General features: G+C 45.6%; 1 protein-coding gene across 6 annotated transcripts in view; it reads left to right on the forward strand.

Annotated features, from left to right (window-relative positions):
* PPP4R3B (protein phosphatase 4 regulatory subunit 3B) overlaps positions 1-21782 on the forward strand; it is a 333143-nt gene that overhangs the window by 255764 nt on the left and 55597 nt on the right. For all 6 annotated transcript variants that reach the window (XM_078649315.1, XM_078649313.1, XM_078649314.1 and 3 more), the window contains 2 exons: positions 4361-4530; positions 16728-16867. In XM_078649315.1, coding sequence (XP_078505441.1) covers positions 4361-4530; positions 16728-16867 — 310 coding nt within the window. The remainder of the gene's footprint in view (positions 1-4360; positions 4531-16727; positions 16868-21782) is intronic.

The raw sequence follows: 21782 nt of genomic DNA on the forward strand, positions 1-21782 counted from the left end.
TCCTTTGAGACATGGCTTCGCCAATACTTTCTGGATCATCCCCTGTACGGATGAAACGATATATTCTGTCTAGATCTCCTTTCATATCTGGTAGGGTGTCTAAATACCCGGTCACCCGTCTTACACGGATGGAATATATTACTGTACTATCATCACCTGCAACCGGATCATAGCGGCATTCAGTAAGAGCTCGTCGGATATCTGCAACGGACTTAAATTTGGGCGTACGTTGTAACGCACATTCATGTAACTCGGCCAACGTTCTACGTTGGTGTGGTGGCGGGGTACCAGGAGGACCTCCTCCTGCGGCCCCTATGCTGGAATCGTCGACTGATACTCTTCGTGCTGGCAGAGTGGGAAATTGTAATGTGGGCTGAACCGGGGGTACCGTGGCAGGTACTCCGGTGTCTGGAGGAGCAGGATTTACATTATTTACAGGGACTGGCGGAACAGGATTTGCATATTCTGGAACCGTGTCGTCCAAATAGGACGAAATAAAAATATCAGCTGCGGTCGGTTTGTGACGTAGCTTGGTCGGAACTAATGGTGGCGGAAAATTACTGGATGCCTCCGGGGTCGCTTTTGGCAAGCCCTCGGCAAGAAGAGGATACATACCCTTAATGAGGGCATGCCTCTGTCTATCTGACTGTTCAGTTTTGACTCGTTCACCTATCTCGATTAGTTCCCTTTCTTGGGCTCGTTCTAAGGATTCTCTACTTAATTCTGACCTTCTGATTTCTTTTTCGGTTCTTTTATGAGATTCTTTGCGCCATAACTCGATGGCATCTTTCTGTGACTGTCTGGCTTTCTTTTTCCATAATGCTTCTTCTACTCGCATGATGCACTCGGCATCCCATGTGCCTGATACAGGCCATCTATACTTTTCCTCTAACTGTTTGGTATACTCTACCCATAAATCTAGATATAATATGGCACTTATGCCATGCTTCTGATACATAAAATGACCTGGACTGTCCCTAGGCGGGACAGGAACTGCTTCTTCTAGCAGACCTTTTCTAGTTCTTAACTGACGTAGTCTGGAAAATAACGGCATGACTGAACTGTAATCTAGACACAATACAATACACAATGAACACGATAATTACTCCACATTCATACCACGACATTAAAATACATGAAGAACATTTAAAATATCAGTTCGAACAGAATACTACCTGGAATACTGAAAACAGAATACATGAATTTCTCGAGAACAGAACTGACTAGAACAGAAACTAGATGTACTGCTGAAACAGTACGAAACTTACCGGTCTCATAAAGAGACACGTCAGGACCCGCATCCACCGGAGTGGATACTTCGTTTTGGGTCTGTGTACCACCAACCCACGGACCAGAGTCAATTAGATTGACCCTGTCTAGATACTACCCCAGCAATGCTACTCACCGGGCAGCAAGAACGGAAGGCCTCAGACTGGACTGGACTGCTTCGACGCCGGACGGACGAACTTCGGACTTCAGTTACGGGTGGGCCTCCGGATACCTCGGACCTTGGACTCTCGGCTTGGGCTCTGGTCGGGACTCGCCGCGTTCCTCCACCGCCTCGTCTGGATGCTGGACCGCCACCTCCGTCTCCTCCGTGGGCCTGAGGGATACTTGAAGCAGAAATATCTGCACGTGCACGGTATGGTTCCGTCACGGCTGCAGAGGGTCAGGGGGCCGGCGTGGCTTCACCGGCGCGTGGGGAAAGGGCAAGTCCCTGTTCGGGCGCCATTATGTGGTATATAAATAAATAATACCGGATCTAGGTTTTACTGGACATAGTAATAACAGATAGCTCAATAAATAAGAGTCAAGATTCGAGGTAGTAGGAGTTTGCAGGTTTAATACAGCATAAAGGACAGGAACAGGACAACCTGCACAGGAATGGGATGGCAGCGCTGCCGGGGGCTGGATCAGGATCGGCGTAACATTTAGTAACAGTACACAAGCATATATATTAAAACAGTTGCATTACAATGAATACAGTAGGCGGAGCAGTGGGTGTGGTCAATAGCAGTCGCGAAAGATAAGGGTGAAAGTAGGTGTAACAAGAGGCGTGTACATAGACATGTGATGTAAACGTAACAGAATATGTCATAAATGGGGCGGAAACATGGAGGGGGCTACCTAAGGAGCCGGGACCTCTAACCTAATGGTGCGCGCAAACTGACAATGACGTGTTACTAGGAGAAGCTGGGGGCTATGAACTCTGTGCTAGGAGTAGAGACTGAAGTCTGGGGAGTCAGGGCGACATGTACCTAAACCCTATCTAGTATCTGATGTTTAGAGGACATGTTGATATAAACTAAGAGTCAGGAGGGGAGAGGCTAACGGACTCTAAGACTGGAGCATGCATTATTCTACATGTAGTGCGTGATGAAGAATATGAAATGACCATTAAATACAGTATTTCTCTTACATGGAGACGTAAAGGCTAGACTGTGACGGAAACTATTGATGCGATTCAGTAGCTTAGGAATGCAGAGAAGGAGGGCTGGACTGATAACTAGAATCATAACATACTCTTGGCAGACTAACAGGCAGAGCCAGGCCGAGCCGGGCACTGTGAGGCAGGAAGTAAGTGAAGGGTCGAGGATACAGGTGGGGGCTGTATCGCTCCTCAGCGAGGGTTCAGGAGACAGGAGCTGAATCTGGTGTCCAGGCCCTTTTGAGGCCTAGAAACGGGGACTTTTCAATGAAATAACGTGCACACTGAAAAACGTGGCAACGTAACTTTACATAGGCCTGATATTCATAGTATTCACGAGAACTGGAAACTGGCATACTAGAGATGGACACAACTATAATTGCGTCTTTAATCGAACATGGGGAATACATATGCATATTAATCATGCACACATAACATAAGATGGAGGACACGTAGGGACACAGAACATGGCAAAATTTACTTTTCCACAGAAACCTAAACCCAATTGGCATCTCTGGCCACAGGTCAGCCCCTGGTAAATGGTATCTCAGGTACCCAGGGCACTGTGACCAGAGAAGGCCTCTAAGGGCTGCAGCACTTGTTGTGCCACCCTTAGAGGTACAGTACCCTGACACACACACATTGCCTTGGCAGGCTGCATGTATTGGTGCAGTACAAAGTAAAGTCGACATGACACACATCCCTGTGTGCCAAGCCCACAAACCACTGCCTTGGCATAGATCAGTCACCCCTCTAGCTGGGTACCCTATGCCAGTGGTGAGGGTACAGGTGCATGAGCCCTGTACCCTTACAGTGCCCAAGTCCATTCCTGGGCATTGTAAGCGCAGTGCTGCCATTAAGAGTATATGGTCCTGGGAGTTTGTCATTACAGTGTGGCTAAAACCAATTTTAAAAATGGCCACAACTCAGCTAGTCCTCAGATTTAAAAAAAATGTTAAAGTGCATTATGGCTGGCTCGATCATAGTTAGTTCTAAAATTATTTTTAGTCATGCTGGCATACAGCAAGGCTACAAATCATTGTCAAAGTTGACAACGTCCATGCTGTACAGCAGGAATAGAAGGTAATACCAGAGGCAGTAGTCTCAAACGTTTGATCTATTGGCTTTGCCATTGCTGGTTTTATTCGAAGCCTGTGTTTCATTGACAACTAGAAACTCAAGGAACATTGAAATAAACTAGAATTCTGATGTTCTCAAACCATCAAAACACATCCCCTTAGGTTAGCATTAGCTATTGGGTCAGTTTTCTAGCTGCTTCGTTCTAGCAGTTACTTTTTCTTTAAACATGTTTAAAGTTGCGTCTTTGCCCAAGTAGGTGCTAGTTCCTTTTGACATTCAGTGTACATGTTATTTAAATTGGTTATTTTGATATGCTTCTAATTAAATGTTCTGTCTTGAGTTAAGCACTAACTTGGCAGTGATAATTGATATTTACTTGTCACACTGTACCTGGGTTGCATCTTTGCTACCACCTCCTAAAGTGTCTTGAAGGCTCATATACCTAGAGAGTCAAGTGCTCAAAAGCAATACATTTGATATCAAGTTGGAGTGCCAAAGAATTGGTGGCATGGGGATACTAATGGTAAACCGCAGTAGTCAAACACCTAGTAGCCAATGACTGATATGGATTGTAAGAACTCAGACATGCAGATAGACATAGTGTAATGTTTATGATTTTCAAAAAAATCCCAGTAATGGAAAGCTAAGAATGCAATAATGTGTCCTTGTATTGGAAGATTCATGTAACAGCCTGTCTTTTTTGCGCTGTAAAGGGACAACGTTGCTTTTTACAAGGTACCAATGCTGTACGGAATGGTAGATGGAGGTTTTATTTTTTTTATCACATTAGAAAACATCTGCTTTGGCATTCGTTTTCTGAGCAGTTTTAACAGTCTTCCATCTTTTCAAAAGGTGCCCTTCGCTTCATGAGAAGGATAATAGGCTTGAAGGACGAGTTTTATAACAGGTACATCATTAAAGGAAATCTTTTTGAACCAGTTATTAATGCACTTCTGGATAATGGAACGAGATACAATCTGTTAAATTCTGCGATAATTGAACTTTTCGAATTCATAAGAGTGGTAAGTATTAAAGTATCATATGTGTCCATTGTTTTTAAGCTAGGCATGTTTATATTTAGTAATGGGTAAATTGAAGTACTATTTTAAGACTTAGTCCTCTTTTATAGATTTTATAAAAATGTTTTAACCAATTCTTAAAAATGTTAATGTTCACAAATCAGACCCGTGTGTGTTGTGAATTGTGCACCTGTGAGTCATTGCTTTTCAGTTAAATTTGATTCATGATTTTTTCCCTCGTAAATTCACAAGCCTGTTACGATTTCCTCCAAATCAAGGCAATATGTGACCACTCTTCCGTCACTTTTCAGTTATGCAGTTGAATTACTGGATCTTAACATACATTCACGATTTTGGTAGAGCACCTGCCAGCATCAAGTGGATATTTTAAGGAAAATAAGGTTTAGCAGCGTGAATCTTTCTGGATTCACTATGCTGTGCATTATTCCGCCATCTAGTAGTTGGGTCCGGAATTATAGTCTTTTTTTTCTTTTTTTTTTTCTAACGTGGCCCTGGTGGGCGTCAACAAACCACCATTTGGTGTCCTTCGTGACGTCGACATGCGTCCTCCGGAAGCTCCCACCTTTGGTCGCCATCTTCAGATTCTTTTTTCCGCCGTTGGTTCTGTATCGTTACCGAAGAGTTCCAGAGTTTTGGAAGCGGAATCAAGGAAAATAGTAGAAAATCGGCGAAAAGCAGGTTTCAGCTACACTGGACTACAGGTCAGGTAACCAGGACGATGAGAGAGAAGGTTTTTGACCGAAATCTCTATGTTCTACAGAGAAGGCGCTCGCAGGGGGCTCCCTGAGCGCGGGGATGGACAAAACACCTTTCAAGTTTTGCACCAATTGCCACCGCAAATACGCCCAGAAGGACCAGCATCCAGTCTGCAACCTCTGCCTGCCGCTCAACCACAGCAGCGAAGACTGCAACGCATGCTCGGCGTTCACTCCCAAGGCCCAAGAGAGAGGCAGAGAAGGGTGAACCACAACATGCAGGTGCCACCTCCATCGCTCTGAGACTTGGGCCTCTCCAGTGGAGAGGAGGACAACTTCGCCGGAGGACTGCACGGTCGTCAAGGTCCATAAGAAGACGTCGAAGGAGGTAAGGGAGTAGTCAACCCCTAGATACTCGCGCAACACTCAAAAGGGTGAATCTAAACCCTGAGCGACACTCAAAGGAGTGAAGCAAAGTCCTCGAAGGGAGCATTTCCGCCAAAACACTCGCCGAAGGCAACAGCAACCAAGGACAGCGATCCTTCGAAAAGGACTCCCAATCGGCGAAAGCCCTCGAAAAGCCTAGGTTATCGAAGGTTGCCCTCGAAAAGGACACCTCGCCGCTGAGTAAAGAAGGGCCAACGTCAACAGCCTCAAAAGGAGGCGCTCCAACTCTCGACGGCGAACATGCCGCTGAGATGAAAAAGAAGAAGAGTAGGCTCGAGGCCAAAACGGCGAGCATCCTGCAGCGGAAACGGGACTTAGACGAAAAGATGAGCCAATACACCATCCCGCCGGAACCTGCGCTCGAAGCCTAAAGAGACAACAACGCCGAAACCAGTCGAGTAACAGGAGGAAGTCTATTATTTCGAGGCCGAAGGGGACGAGGATCAGCGGTCCTACCGGGACTCGACGTCCGTGGAGGCACAAGATTTGGAATGGCAGGATCTTGACACCAAATCGCCGGAAGAAGGGGTGGGCACTTACCCTTCGAGGCCTCTGCCGCCAGACGACATAGGGATCTACAATATGGTCGTCCAAAAGGCTGCACAGATGTATGGAGAGAAGATGGAAGAGGAGAAGCCCAAGGCTTGTTTTCCCCTGGAAACTCTACTGCCTCAACAAACTAGGACCAATGCGCCCTAGTGTGCTGGACCAAGGAATAGATGCCTTTAAGGAACCAGCAGTATGCAAAGCTGTGACTCCAAGAACGGATTAGAAGTACACACGTTACTCAAAGGATCCGGCATACATCAAAGGGTCAGTACCAGCTGACTCCATAAACACAGCAACGGATAGGAAGAGGGCCAATGTGCCCACTAATGCCTGACCACCTCCAGACAAGGAGAGTATAAGGATGGATCTTGCAGGGAGAAAGGTGGAGAGAAATGCGGCAATCCATTGGCTCATCTCAAACTCCAACGCCCTGATCAACAGGCACGCATACCAGCACTGGGAGCAAGTGGGACAACTCCCAAAGCATCTACCAGACCAGTACCAGCAAAGAGCGGCTCACCTAGTAGAAGAGGGCAAAAGCATGGCAAACACATGCTTAAAATCGACCTTGGATGCTGCAGAGACGTCCAGCAGACTAATGATGATAGGAGTGACCGAGAGAAGAAATGCATGGCTCAGAATTTCTGGATTCAAGCCAGAGGTGCAAGCAACATCCTGAATACACCTTTTAACGGATAACAACTGTTTGGCACACCAGTTGACGACAAGTTAACGCAGCTCAATAAGGACGAGACAGCAAGGTCCACGGGAGCGCTGCATTTTTTTATAAGGGATGAGAAGGGGTACACCCACAAGAAGGCCAGGTGGTAGGGGAGGCAACGTGCCTACCACATCGCATAAGATGTTCCAGCACTCTAGCAACGCCTCGAGGTGGGCAAAGAGACATAAGGAAGAGCTGCAACCGAACATTCAACACCAAACAGTACCTCGAACACACAACACCAGTAGGGGGCAGAAATAGAGACTTTATCCAGGAATGGAGGAAGGTCACATCGGACAAATGGATACTAAGCATCATACAATACGGATAGTGTATAGAGCTAGAGAAACGACCTCCAAACAGAAAACCAAGAAACAAGGAGCTCTCGCTCTTGGGACTAGAGGCGCAAGAACTACTCAGCAAGCAGGCAATAGAGATGGTGCCGCAGAACCAAAGGAATAAAGGGGTTTACTCAACTTATTTCCTGGTGCCAAAGCTGGACACAATACTAAGACCTGTCCTAGGTCTAAAGTTCTTGAACAAATTCATAAAAACTCAGATTCAAGATGACTTCCCTACAAGAGGTAATACCACAAATACAACAAGGGGATTTCATGGCAACTATAGATTAAAAGGACGCATTACACATCCCCATCAACCACAAACGCCTACTAAGGTTTGTGATCAACCAAAGCCACTACCAGTTCACAGTACTGGCATTCGGGCTGAAATCCACACCAAGGGTGTTTACAAAAAGCCTAGCAGCTGTCACAGCACACCTACAAAGGCAAGGAATACACATATACCCTTATCTTGACGACTTGCTCGTAAAGGCAAATGCAAACAACACATCTAGCAGGTCATACTAACACTGTCACGACTGGGTTTCTCAATCCATTGGGAAAAATAGTCAACAGAACCGGAGCAAATCAAGATATTCTTAGGGCGGAGATCGACACCATACAGGCCAAAGTGTTCCCGGGCAGGAAGAGAACATTGGCGATTCTAAAGGAAACACGTCAGTACCGCAAGGGGCAAGTTCTGACAGTGAGGACTGTGAGCAAGCTGATGGGAATGATGGCGTCATGCATTCACCTAGTCCAAAATATTCGACTCCACATGAGACCGTGCCAGGAATGCATACAGCAGCAATGGTCCCAAGCAACTGGGAATTCTCACACACGCAGTGCATCAGGAAATAGCATGGTGGAGCAAGGAAACATATCACAGGGGAACCATTCACACAACCAACTCCAACAGTGACAATCACAATCACAGCGAACGCCTCCCAGCTGGGGTGGGGCGCGCAAATGAAAAAGCTCAAGGTGAGGGGGCTATGGTTGCAGCAAGATGCGGTCAAGCACATCAACTACCTGGAACTAAAAACTGTGTTCATAGCCTTAAAACCCTTTCAGAAGGAGTTGTACGGAAACAGGGTGTTGATCCAAACAGACAACACCACAACCATGTTCTACATCAACACACAAGGAGGAACACAATCAGTAGCACTATCAGGGCTAGCACAGAAAATATGGACCTGTGCCATTCCACTAAATATAGACCTACTAGCACTATATCTCCCAGGGAAGGACAGTGTGGAAGCAGACACTCACCAGGCAGACGTCAGCATCCCACAAATGGGAGATCAACCAACAGGAATTACAGAAGGTATTCCGGAAGTGGGGTACACCTCAAGTAGACCTATTTGCAACACACCAAAATGCCAACACTTCGCATCCAGACAACCAACACTTCGCATCCAGACAACCAGACCATCGGTCACAGGGGAATGCACAACAGTTAAGTTGGTCAAAGACATTTGCATACACCCCCCCTCCCCCCCCGATACCACAGATACACAGGGTACTCAGCAAATGCAGGATCAGCAAGATGTCACTGATGCTAATAGAACCTCAGTGGGCCAGACAGCCATGGTTCTCACAAATAGTAGAGATGGTGCAGGCACCAGCACACAGATTCCTAAAACGAAGGGACCTGTTAACAATGCAGAACGGAAGGGTGCTACACCCAGAGCCAGAGAGACTCAGCCTGGCGGCATGGTTTCTGAAGGCCTCGATTTTACACACCTCAAACTACCGGCGAGCACAATGGCAGTGCTCAGGGAGGCAAGAAGACCTACCACAAGGAAATGCTATGTAGCCAAATGGAAAAGATTCTCAGAATGGTGCATTGGAGAGAAACTACAAAGAAAAATCACAAGGGAGTCAACAGTACTAAAATACTGGCTGGCCCTTCCTTCAGGATACAGGCTGTATATCATTCATAGGGAGTCAGACAGAGGTGGGGGCATTGCAATCATTGCCAGGGAAGACTACAACTGCTCCCTTAGTAAAGAGAGCATTATAGGCTGCGAAAGCGCCCTATTCAAGATCACATTGAACCATAATTTCATCCTGATTGGCTTCCTCATCTACCGCCCGCCAGGTCTATCTGGTCCCTTTAGAGACGACTTACTCAATAAAGTGGCGCATTTTGCATGTAAAATGGCTAATTTCGCCATTCTTGGGGACCTTAATCTTCATCTCGATGACTGCAAGATGTCTGAGATTGCTAGCTTCTTGGCAGATTTGGAGGCCCTTCAGCTGACCCAATTGGTGCAAACTGGCACTCATGTGGCCGGCCACCTATTGGATCCCATTTTTACAAATTTAAGTTCTTGCACAGTATTTCGCCCATCCCGCAGGCTTGGACCGACCATTTTTTGGTCCCCTTTACCCTGCGACTTCTAGTCAAAGGGGATGCAACCTGTCCTGTTCCCATTCTTAAGCGGCCCTGACACAAACTCGACTCGGGCCGTCTCTTGACTTGGTTGTCTAGTCACAGGCCTCAGGTGACACAGGATATGGATATGGCGAATTCCGGCTTCAATGAGTGGGTATCCTCAGGACTGAATAACTGCATTCCGGCGAGGTAGGGAGGGAAATTTTGCGTACCGTCAAACCCTTGGTTCGACAATTCCCTAGTCACGGCTAGAAAGGGTTGCAAGCAGCTGGAACACGTATGGAGGTGCTCCTATGATCTGACGGCAAAAAGGAAATATCGTGCCGCGATTCAGCATTACCATAAGCTTATCCATCAAGCTCGTGCAAAGTTTGTGGCCGATAAAATCCTGTCCAGCACCAACCCTGCTAAAACCATCTTCGCTGTTCTGAAGAACATGAAAAGCGGAGGAGCCATGGAGACCTCTATGATCTCGTCGAACAAACAAGTGTACCGAGCTGGCCTTGCACTTTGTGAATAAAGTCGACAAGATCTACCAGGGGTTACCCACCCCAACCCGCCTTTGGCGGGGCTGGACTCGGGGATTCTGGTATCAATGGGGACTAATACCTTGACCTTTTTCCCGCCACTGACTGAGTCTGAGTTTGAGGTTCTCTGCTCTAAAATCAAATCTGGTTCTCCAGCCGACCCACTGACGCCTGCCCACTTCCGCCAATTCCATTCGCTTCTTGCTCCGCTGAACTTCAATCTGGTCAACCTTTCTTTGACCTCCGCGTCTGTCCCCAGGGCCTGGAAACATGCTAAGGTTATTCCTTTGCTTAAAAAACCCTCGCTGGACCACACCGAGCCAGCCAATTACCGCCCAATCTCCCAAATGCCTTTCCTGGCCAAGGTGACTTAATCGCATGTGAATGCCACACTCTCCAGGTTTGTGGAGCAAAATGACATCTTTGACTCGTCCCAACATGGCTTCAGGGCCCGGCACAGCACTGAGTCTTCGTTATTGGTGGTCACAGAGACCATCCGGGCAAACCTGGATGTTGGAGACTCAGCGGCTTTGGTCCTGTTGGACCTAAGTGCCGCTTTTGACACTGTCTCCCATGTATCTCTTGCAACGCCTACAGGAAATTGGCATTAGAGACCTGGCCTTGGAGTGGCTTCGGTCTTTTTTGGAAGAAAGGTCCTTCCAAGTTCATGTTCCACCTTTCCAGTCACAGAAGTTTGCTTTGCGCCAGGGTGTACCGCAGGAGTCCGTGTTAGGTCCCCTGTTGTTCAACATCTACGTCCAGCCTTTGGCTGTGTTGGCGAGGGATAGAGGCTTGGCACTGGTATCTTACGCTGATGACACCCAGTTGGTGGTAGCCTTCTCCAAAAAAAAGTCACAAACCTGTTGAAGTTTAAGGAGGATCTTGCTGTGATTGCAGACTGGATGGCAGCAAACTGCTTGCAGTTGAACGCTGGCAAGTCCGAGATTCTGCTGTTTGGGAAAGATCGGGGGATGTGGTCTGAGAGTTACTGGCCTGACTAGCTGAAACCGGCCCCTTTGCCTAAGGAGACAGTGAAAAATCTTATCTGGTTCGACAGTGAACTAACTTTTGACACCCAATCTAAAGCTGTGGCTGAAATGTGCTGTGGTGTTCTGAGGGGCTTGAAACCGCTGCTGAGTTTTTTTCCCCCCTGAAAGTCTGCCAACTCATCCTCCAGGCGACCATTTTGTCAAGATTGGATTATGGGAATTGCCTATATCTAGGCGCAAACAAGGCTAGCGTTAAGCGTCTGCAGAGGGCACATGCTGTTGGCCCTCCCCTACACCTGCTCGGTCTCCCATGTCCTGCAGAGGCTTCACTGGTTGCCGATAGCAAAGCGTATTTAATTTAAGACGCTTTGCTTGGCGCATAAGATCTTATCACCGCAGGCACTGGCTGGTTTGAGGGGACTGCTGCAGTCCTACGCACCCCGCCGTCCTTTAAGATCTGCCACCTTAGCACTGGCATGCACCCCGCGTGTTTGGAGAGCCAGAGCTGGTGGCCGTTCCTTCCGCTGCCTGGCTGCGCAACTGTGGAACTCTCTCCCTGGATCCATCAGAATAAATCAAAACCATCTTGCGTTCTGGAAGGCCATTAAGACCGGGCTCTTTTCGGCTTAATGCTGTTTGCTGCGGTTTCTTGTCTGGGAGTTGTTGGTCTGCGCTGGGACGCCCCGTCGCTGGGGCAGCCATGCGCAATATAAATCTAACAAATAAAATAAATAAATTGTTTTATTTCAGCCTTAGCTATCTCTATTCGACGTATGGTGACTGCTGGAAACTTTTTCAGTTGTTTCTGACATTTTTTGATAAATATTTTCTGTCCGAAATGCCAGCTTTGTTCAACAAATGTTCCTACTGGGGGAAAAAAAAGGCAAAATCAGACCCACATTCGGTCTGTATTGTATGCTTACCATCCTCACACAATACAGACAGATGTTGTTATTGCCAACAATTCTCCAGAAGAACTCTTCGGGACAGAGAGAAAATAAAGCTGCATGCCTTACTTCAGAGAGGAAAAGGACCTTCAAAATGTGGCCTTTGAAGCACTTCTGCTTTTAAAGAGCCCTCCTCTCAGGAAAAAAACAGAAAACTGCATTGTTCTGCCTCCCCAGCATCAAGCAGGAAGCAGATCCCCGATTGTTCACCTTCAGCATCAAGATCGATGTCGGAAAAACAGGCAAAGCATGCTACAACGTCGAGGGACAGATCGCTGTCGAAGCAGCTAGAGCCTCCGTCGCCAAAACGTAAGTCGACGTCGAGGCATAATACTTCGGGCTCGAAGTATGTTGCTCTCCAGAAATCCAAGTCGACGTCTAGGAAACAACCGCTGACGTCGAGACAGTACAGTCGGTGTTGAGAGGGTCTGCGTCGAAGACTCTGCCGCATACAGGAGGTCGATGATGAAGACTCCGCCACGCGTCGAGGAGGTAGACATCAAACAGGAGTGAGTCTGTAACTATTTCACCTCAGAAGCTGTCAACAATCTGTCTTGTTCGACGTCGAGAGAGGAAAATCCTGTGGCGACAACTGGGGAAGTGCTGTGAAGGCCGAGATAGACTTCGAGTCCAGGGAAGTGTCTTCTCCTGGCATCAATATTGTGCAAATCACGCCGAAGGGATCTCCTGTTGCGGATAAACAGCCCCCCCCCCCCCCCTGTCAATCTCTCTCCAAGGGGACTAGAGAATATCCAGCATTGGAAAGTTCCATCCAGAAGTCGTGGCTCAGACTTCTCTAGAACATTCTCTCCCTCTATCTACAAGCGCATCTCCACGCATGTCTCCTAGGAGAGCTAGGTCTCCTTCGGTTCACCATTCACGATCCAGGATACCACGTAGTTGGTCTAGATCTCGCCCTTCCTCCACTCCCAAAAAGTATCAGACGAAGGTCTCAGTCATGGTCCACGTCCTCAGGATCATCTATGAGAGATTATTCACCAACCCTGTCTGCTACACCTCCAACCAGTGTCTCTCCAGTTGATGACATAGGGACTTTTAATGAGGTCCTATGGAGGGGTGCTCCATAGACCTGCAGGGCGCCTACTTTTACGTGCAGATCTCCAGAAAACATCAACAATTTCTGCATTTCCAAATAGCATGTCAACATTTCCAGTTCAAAGCCTTCCTATTTGGGCTCAAATCAGCTTCCCGAACATTCTCATAATGCATGGCAGTAGTAGCGGCTTTTCTTTGCGAACAAAAGATCTTTGTCTACCCGTACCTGGATGACTGGTTGCTGAAAAGCTGGTCGCCATTCTGCTTCAGAATCATCACTCATTCTGCATGCAAGTGCTCAGCAATCTGGGCCTATAAATTAACTACAAGAAGTTGATCTTCAATCTGACCCAAAAGATCCACTACCTGGGGGCTTCTCTGGATACCGTAAGAGCAAGCATGTGTCCTTCAGAGGAGAGGTTAGCCTCAGTTCACGAAAAGTGCAGCAATCTCCTCCGTTCTCAGCATCCCACAGTCAGGCAAGTGTCCTCACTTATGAGCTCGATGGCATCCGGCATCTTCAACGTCCCAAACGCCAGACTACACATGCATCCTCTGCAGCAGTCTCTGGAGGATCAGCGGTCGCAGACATAAGGCCGCTTTGAGGACCCTGTGTTTCTCCCACAGTCAGCCAAGGATTCCATCAAATGGTCTATGAAACGATCACACCTGCTGAAAGGAGTTCCTTTTCACCAGGACCTTCCCAGTCAGGCAGTCATCACGGATGCTTCCTTGCAAGGTTGGGGGGCTCATATGGGTCCTCTTCAAGTTCAAGGTCTCTGGTCCGAGAAAGAACAAGGGTACCACATCAACCTTTTAGAACTGAGAGCAGTACATCTCGCACTCAAATCACTGTTCCCCTCCTTCCGCTCACGTTCCCTGTTGATTCAGATGGACAACACCACAACAATGTATTATCTGAACAAACTGGGGGAACCCGGTCGAGACTTCTCTGGAGGCTCAGACCATCTGGAAATGGCTTCTCGCAAGAAATCTGACCATTTTGGTGATTCATCTCCCAGGAACTCTCAACGTCCAGGCAGACTCCCTAAGTCGGGACTTCGTCGAAGCTTACGAGTGGGTGCTAAACAACAAGGTCACACAATGCATCTTCCACCAATGGGAAGTTCGAGACATAGACCTGTTTGCAGACACTGCAAATTCAAAATGCCCCGGTTTCACCAACCAGGGTCGAGCGGTAATGCGCTTCTGATAAAATGGTCTCAGACATTACTTTACGCTTTTCCTCTAATTCCACTGATTGCCCCCCCCCCCCCCGGCTGATCAACGAGTTCTACAAAGCAAAGACCAAGATGATTCTAATCGTACCGGAGTGGCCTCGCAAGTGGTGGTACCCGGACCTTCTGCAATTATCAGATGTCCCGCACAGGAGGTTACCATGCTGGCTAGACTTACACTCCAATCTCTCATCCGAGTTTTCTACCCTAAAGTGGTATCAGATTTTCACACTAACCAGTCCATCACTACATTTTTTCCTAATCCACCGGAAAGATCCTTGCATTCCCTAGACCTTAAGAGGGTTCTGAAATTCTACCTAGACAAGACCGAGCCGTTAAGGAAATCAGACCACCTGTTTGTAAGCTATGGTTCCATAAATACTGGTTGTGCAGATTCCAAGCAGTCCATCTCTAGATGGATAGTCTCATGTATTGCTTTGTCGTAGCAGTTAGCCAAAAAGCTCCTCCCTGGCAAACCAAAGGCTCCTTCTTTCCAGGGGAAAGGCTTCAACCACAGACCTCCTTAGGAATGTACCTATTGCAGAGATTTGTAAAGCTGCCATGTGGCGATCAGTGCACACATTTACTTGCCATTACTGTTTAGACTCTGACACACAGACGGATGCTCCATTTGGGCAAACCTCATTGAGGAATCTGTTTGGATAATTTATCTTGAGTGCTTTCTTTGATGGATCTATACTGTTATGAGTCAGTGGGTATGAGCTTGCTATTCTATTCAGTTCTTATGACTATTGATGAGTATCCCCTGGAAGAGAAGGATAAGTTACTTACCTGTAATCCTAGTTCTCTTCCAGGGGTATACTTAGTCATAAGCAACCCTCCCGCCTCCCCGGTCGAATATTGACAGTATAGTATCTTTTTGCACCTAATTTCCTGATTCCTACATGTTAGTACACCGTAAAAAAGACCTGAACTTACGGTCACCTGTGGTGCAGGATGGGAGCATGGGGCTCCTGGAGGTCTTAAAGGCACAGTTTCCAGGTTCATGGAAGTCTTAAAGGCAGTGCCAATTTTTTGTTATGTTTTTGTTTATGCAGCCTAAGGGCTAATTGCCTATTACTTGCTTTTTGTCTGAAAATAAAGGGCTGAGTTATAACATTATAACATTATTGAAGTGCATGTTCTCTGTTACAGAAATGATATAAGGAATTGCTTTCAGTTTAATGAAAAACTCAACTAATATCGACATTAGCCTATTTGAGTTATGGTAAGCTGAATGTTTATATATGTATACATGTATATATGTATGTTTGAGGGTACGCCGTACTTTTTTAGCTAAACATACACCCATATATGAATTTTTGTATATGCTCCGGGGTCCCGCACGTGGGCGGGAATTATTCAGTGCTTATAACATTGATCAGTATACCCCTGGAAGAGAACTAGGATTACAGGTAATTAACTTAACATTTGCCTGCAACAATCCGGATATGTGATCTTACAAACATTGAGTCTATAAGCTTAGAATGGCAGATGCAAGTACTTTATACATCCTAAATGCACTTTATCCAATTGCCAAATCTATTAAAGGTGTGCTGCTGATGAAGGCCAAGAAGAAGCTGAAGCTGTTTTTCCCCTCAAAGACCTTTTTTACCCTATGTCTTAAAACCCTCAGATCTGGTCTCTAGGGTTCAGACCTCTGGTGCATTTAATAATGTACAATTCAGTGTCTAGAAATGATTCCTCACCAGAAACATGACTGTGTATGCTTATGTTACAGCTGATGCAACTGTTGGTCAAGTATTGCTAGCCAGTTTCTTCTGGTGATGCTGCAACTCTTTGCCCAACCCTCCTACCCCACAAGTTTTCTATTCCTTTGAATTATGTCAGATGTACTTTGAATCCATACTTAGTTAGAAGGGATAACTGCAGGTTAGGAAAGTGTGGGTAATAATGCACTCATCTGACTTCAGAATAGAGTGCCTTTGTGGATCTTGTCTAAAGACATATGTCGTGTTTTGCTAGAGGATTCACAACTTTAAGTGGGACAGATTCAAACAAGATGTAAATGTATAGAGACGTACTGATGCTGAAGAACAACTTTTAAAGTTAAGTAACAACTCATTTAACTGATGATCACTGTCAGACGCAGTAAAAGTGTACTTTAATATTTTGTTTTGGGCATTATAATTGTCTGACCTTGGTGGAATCTGCTTTGCCTGTAAATGTGTACAGTCAACCAAGACTGAAACATTTATTGAAAGTTAGGGACAATTTTTCACTTTTTTGTCTATTATTTATTTACAGGAAGATATAAAATCACTTACAGTACATATTGTTGACAACTTTTATAAATCGCTTGAAACAATTGAATATGTTCAGACATTTAAAGGACTGCAGACAAAATATGAACAAGAAAAAGACAGACAGAATCAAAAACTAAACAGGTATTAAAGGTTGTGCTTCTAAAAGTGATTTGTAACATTTATTGTCTTGATTCTAAGGTAGTGCTGTAATAAGTGCATTGAATTGTGCAATTGAATATTGATGCTTTATCAACATTTTATTTAATCTTCACACTCTTAACATAGGTTGCTCAAAAGAGAACTTATCTATTGCATAATTTCTAAAAACAATGAGTGCGGGTGACCATAGCCCTCCTCAGAAGCCCACGTCAGATAATGTTAAATGTCCGCACTCTTAGTATGAAAACTGGGTATTTGGCGCCTGTTTAATTCACTACCAGACGCTCCATGCCTTTTATCTTACTCTTGCTAGTTCCTGTGTTCTCCCAATATGACGATTTTTCCATCTTTATTTTCCTCATTTCCCCTCCCCCTTTGTGTGTTTTCCCTCTTGTTCTCTATAAAGGTCTGATAAGGAAAAATGAGTGCTGGTCTCCAAAAAATGAGCGCATGTGGGCACCACAGTGTCAAATTTAGCACTGGACCTATCACCTGTGTTTGTCTTCAGTAAAACTTGTTAGATTTTTCCTACTGAAATGCTACAGACATCAAGTGGTTAAATAGTTTTGTGCTACTATCTTTGTTGATTTATTAAAACACCTGGCTTCTGGGACTTGTGGTCTGCACCAGGACATTGCTCCTTTGCTGGAACAGATAGTTGGTATTGCCATTTGAATTGTTCTGCAGCATTCTCCGCCAGCACCACTGTCTATGAGTTCTGGTGACATCCATCTTCCCCTGCAGCGATCGGATGCTCTTAGGAGCCCACCTCATGGCATCATTAGTGCTGCTTAATAACTACTGCAGACAACCAATTTGACCGATTGAGAGGTTGGGTTTGGGTTTTAAGTTGGGATATGTGGGAAGGATGCCTGTGAAACAAAGAACAGTCAATTATTTATTGTTTATTGCATCTTACATAATTTTCTGTGTTAAGTCACATAAAGAACCCTGCCTCCTTTCACTTGCTTACCTAATTTAAGTATTGGGATTTGGGATACAATTCGCTCCAGTTGTATTCTTGTCTTACTGGAGAGATGTTTGCACTATGTGAGTTTATTTAAGGTCTCTGGTTTACTCTGTTTAACCTTTGACTAAAGTAAATGCATTGGATCATATTAAAACAGCTTGAACATCATTAATAACAATTGCAATGAGTCTTCAACTCCTGCAAATTGCAATAAACATGCCCTTCCACAGTTCAGAACTGATTTTGAAAGATTATTCTGTTAGGGTAGAGTTAGTCTTAAAGTCACAAAGAGTTCTAAATAGTTTATTCACAGAAAACAATGTTCCTGCTCTACATTCCCTAAACGCAACTGGTTAGGTTTTTCTCCTTTGAACTAGTAAGGGATTTAAGAGTGGTTTGTTTTTTGTTAAACTTCACAAAGTACTTTCCCTCGCAAACTTTAAACTACTCCTAGTTAAAGGAGTTGAGCTTCGGGACTGCTCTCCGACAAATTCACACATAGGGCCTAATCAGGTAGTCAGCCAGCATACACTCTTTAAGTAATGAAGCTACATCATTCCAGTCAGACACCATATGCCTAGTTCAAGCAGTGAAACGGCAAAGTACCTGTAATGGCAAACAGTTAGCCACTTAATAAATAATGTGTTTAATGAAAGCCAACATGTCAATTACCTCAGTAGAAATTTAACTGTATTGGCTATTTAGATGAAGAAAGATTATTTCATTGAGAATTAAGTATTTAAGCCCTGAAACAAAGATTGAAGAAACAAGCATTGCGAAAACAAGTAGGTGTGGCTTTGGCTTGCCAGCTTTTTGGCTTTCGTTCCGTGTTTTGGTCGCAGTTTTTGCAAGATTTTGCCCGAAAAGCTGCCTGATCCACATCAACCTAAAAAATGAAAAAATTGGCTACAAGCCAAAATATATTTCATCTCAAAAAGCACATTTTTATATAGTGGTCCCTAGAAATGAAGGGAACTTCTTCGTGTGTATCAATCCTGGTCTCTCGTGAGAATTAGCTGGATTCCCTTTGTGGGGTGTGCTCCAGGTCCTTATCCGACAGGTTGCTGGAACTGTCTCTGGGCTTTATTTCACTGGTTTATAGTAATGTGCTGCAACAACAAGGTGATGGATGGAATGCTTAAATTAAACTTAGCCAAATTGCTCTGGCCGGATTACAGTTGTTTTTGCAGTTTACCACCGAAGTGCGACGGTTATGCTCAGACGTAGGTTCTGTGATCACTGTGTAATAGGACTCAAGCTATACCTCACTGATGAGGCTTAAGTAATTCCAGAATGGTATTGGGTTGCTTTTGGTTTCTTCTGGAGCTGGGCTTGCCTAGCAATCTAGGATCCGCTGTTCCCACAAGGAGCAGGGTCAGTACTGATTTGCATAAAGCAGACACTTATTTAGAGTGGCATGGTGAGCACAGTTAAAGGTTATGTCAGGCTTCCTGGCCTTTTTATGATTGCCTGACCAACCTTCTTAATTTAGGCCACTGTTATGATGAGATTCTTAAGTTTTGGCACATGTGTTTCTGTCTAAGCCCTTCATTATGCCTCAATGAAACCGTAACTTTGGTTTCACATTTCTGATGCACAGATCCATCGAGCTCATGCCCAGTTGCTCTCTGTGGCTCATCTCCATGAACATGTTTTTTCCTATTACAGTCACTTCTGCACACAACAGCAGTTCGTTTCAGGTGGTGTTACTGGACCTCCATACACTACTTTATTTCCTCAGAAATTGGTGCTGAGAACATGAGTCTTCCTTTCTGCCAGAGGTTGTATCTCCTTTCCATGTTGGTCAGTCCATCACCCTTCCTGCCTTTTCTCTCCACCACATCCCTTGAAAGAGTAGAAGAATCTCAATCTGCCTGATCTGAGAGCCCTCGGTTTTTACATGGAGTTCCTGACTTAGTACCATGTGGAAGACATGGATGTAGAAGGGGAAGGTTGTGCAGAAATACTGTTCAGGTGGATTATACTTTGTAGAGACATCCTATGCCATGGCCTTGAAGCTCATTCAGTTGAAGCCAAAGCTGGCTAAAGGACGTTTGTGAAGGGGTGTTTCTGTCTTCGACACCTGCCAAGATGCTACATGGTCGTCCATGCATAAATTCACCAAGCACTACTGCATAGACCGCGAAGTCCCCATAATAGGTCATTTTGCACGTATGATAATGCAGGACTGTTTAGAGTGCGTCCACTCCTCACACCCTCTATAGAAAAGTACCTTTTTGAATGATCAACACCCCCACAGTTTTTGAATTGATGCTGCTGGCTCTTCTGCTCTGTGATCTGATAATGTCCCAGTGGATGTGCTTTGACCCACAAGGAACGTGTACAGTTGGCTTATACCGGATTGGCTTATTTAACTTTTCACTGATGGACTGCAGCACTTGTCACACCTGAGGCGAAAGCATAACTCTAAGCTTGCCATTGCAGACTAGTCTTGAAGCTTTAAAACTGACAATTCGATCTGGCAAAATAAACCCTTTTGCCAAGTTAAAAAGTTCCTTTTTAATATTAATAACCACCTCTAGAGAAAGCATTGGTAGCCCACCGTCAGGGTGCTTAATAGTAAAGATTGACCTGTTCCTTCGTGTTTACCATGCCCTTACTGTGAAAGCACAAAATTGCAGTTTTCATTGTAGCAGGGTCAGTAGTCCCAATGGCTAACATTGTACAGGGAACAAAGAGAATTGTTTGTGGGAGGAGTTGTGAGCTCCCTCTGTAAAATGTCTACCAGATGGTTGCCACAAGTGGCCCAGCTTCAAAGAGGCTACTGCTGGTCACATCATTGCCTACTCGCTTGCCGGCATCCTGCTTTGTGTAGGCAGAGAGGCTGGCATCTCCTCTAGACATGAAAACCGGTTGCAGAATTGTTTTTTCCAGGAATGGTGGCTCATTATGCTGGGTACACCCCACCACATCGTCAACCTGGTGAGCAAGCCGATTGGCGATGAGCTCAAAGTTCTGAACACCTCCATCACCTCTGCTTCCATCCCTGAGGACTGCAAACATGCTGAAGTGAAACCTCTCCTGAAGGAACCATCTGCAGAACCACTCTATCTCCCTGCTCCCTTTTCCAGGGAAGTTCCTCTAGAAGGCAGTCAACCATCAACTCGCCTAACACCTTGTAGGAAGCTGGCTCTCTATATAGTGCACCAAAACACGGTATACTGTGTAGAGTCTAGGCAACCCTTAATTTACAGAGGCTCAAGAAAAACCCAAATGCTCTAATTTGTGCTTGTGTGGGCGAGCAGTTTAGGCTCATCAGAGGGTAGTGCTAATCATTTGTTGTACTCACAGCGGCAATAAATTTGAGACCAAATTAGAAATGTAACACATTTTTATATAAATTTCAAAACCAAAAACTTCTGTATCAAGTAAGTGCTGTTCAAGATATTGATATTTACAGGTAAGTAACATGTTCACTTCTTTATGCAGCATTGCTTTCCTATGTGAGGGTAAAAGGCATTCACAGCTTACAGTTACTTTAAATACGTTTCCGGGGAGTCCCCTTTAGGACTTAAGGTGGTAGGGGGCCAAGGTCCAAAGAACCACATGAAGTTTTTACCTGCCCTAAGCTTCTGGGTGCAGAGGTGCTTGTGGGGTTGGTAGCTTTGCGTACCACACCAAAGGAGGAGGAGCCACTAGAAAAAGGCTGCAGAGGGGGGGGGGGGGGGCGATCGGTACTTCTGACGAGGGGTTTGGTTCATGAGTGCCCTGGGAGCAAGAAAGCACAGTCAGTTCTCGGAGACCAGGGATAGTGCGCTCAGGTGCAGAGTGATTAGGTTGGCTAGGCTTGTCCGTCACTGGCACCCATGGTTGTCAGTCTCGCCAGTTGAGGGGTCAAAAACAGGACAGCTGTGCCACTCTCTGTGGATCTCTGCAGTGCTGACGTCCCTTGATGGCTGCTCGGTC

Source organism: Lissotriton helveticus, chromosome 6, assembly GCF_964261635.1.
Source record: "Lissotriton helveticus chromosome 6, aLisHel1.1, whole genome shotgun sequence".
Taxonomy (NCBI): domain Eukaryota; kingdom Metazoa; phylum Chordata; class Amphibia; order Caudata; family Salamandridae; genus Lissotriton; species Lissotriton helveticus.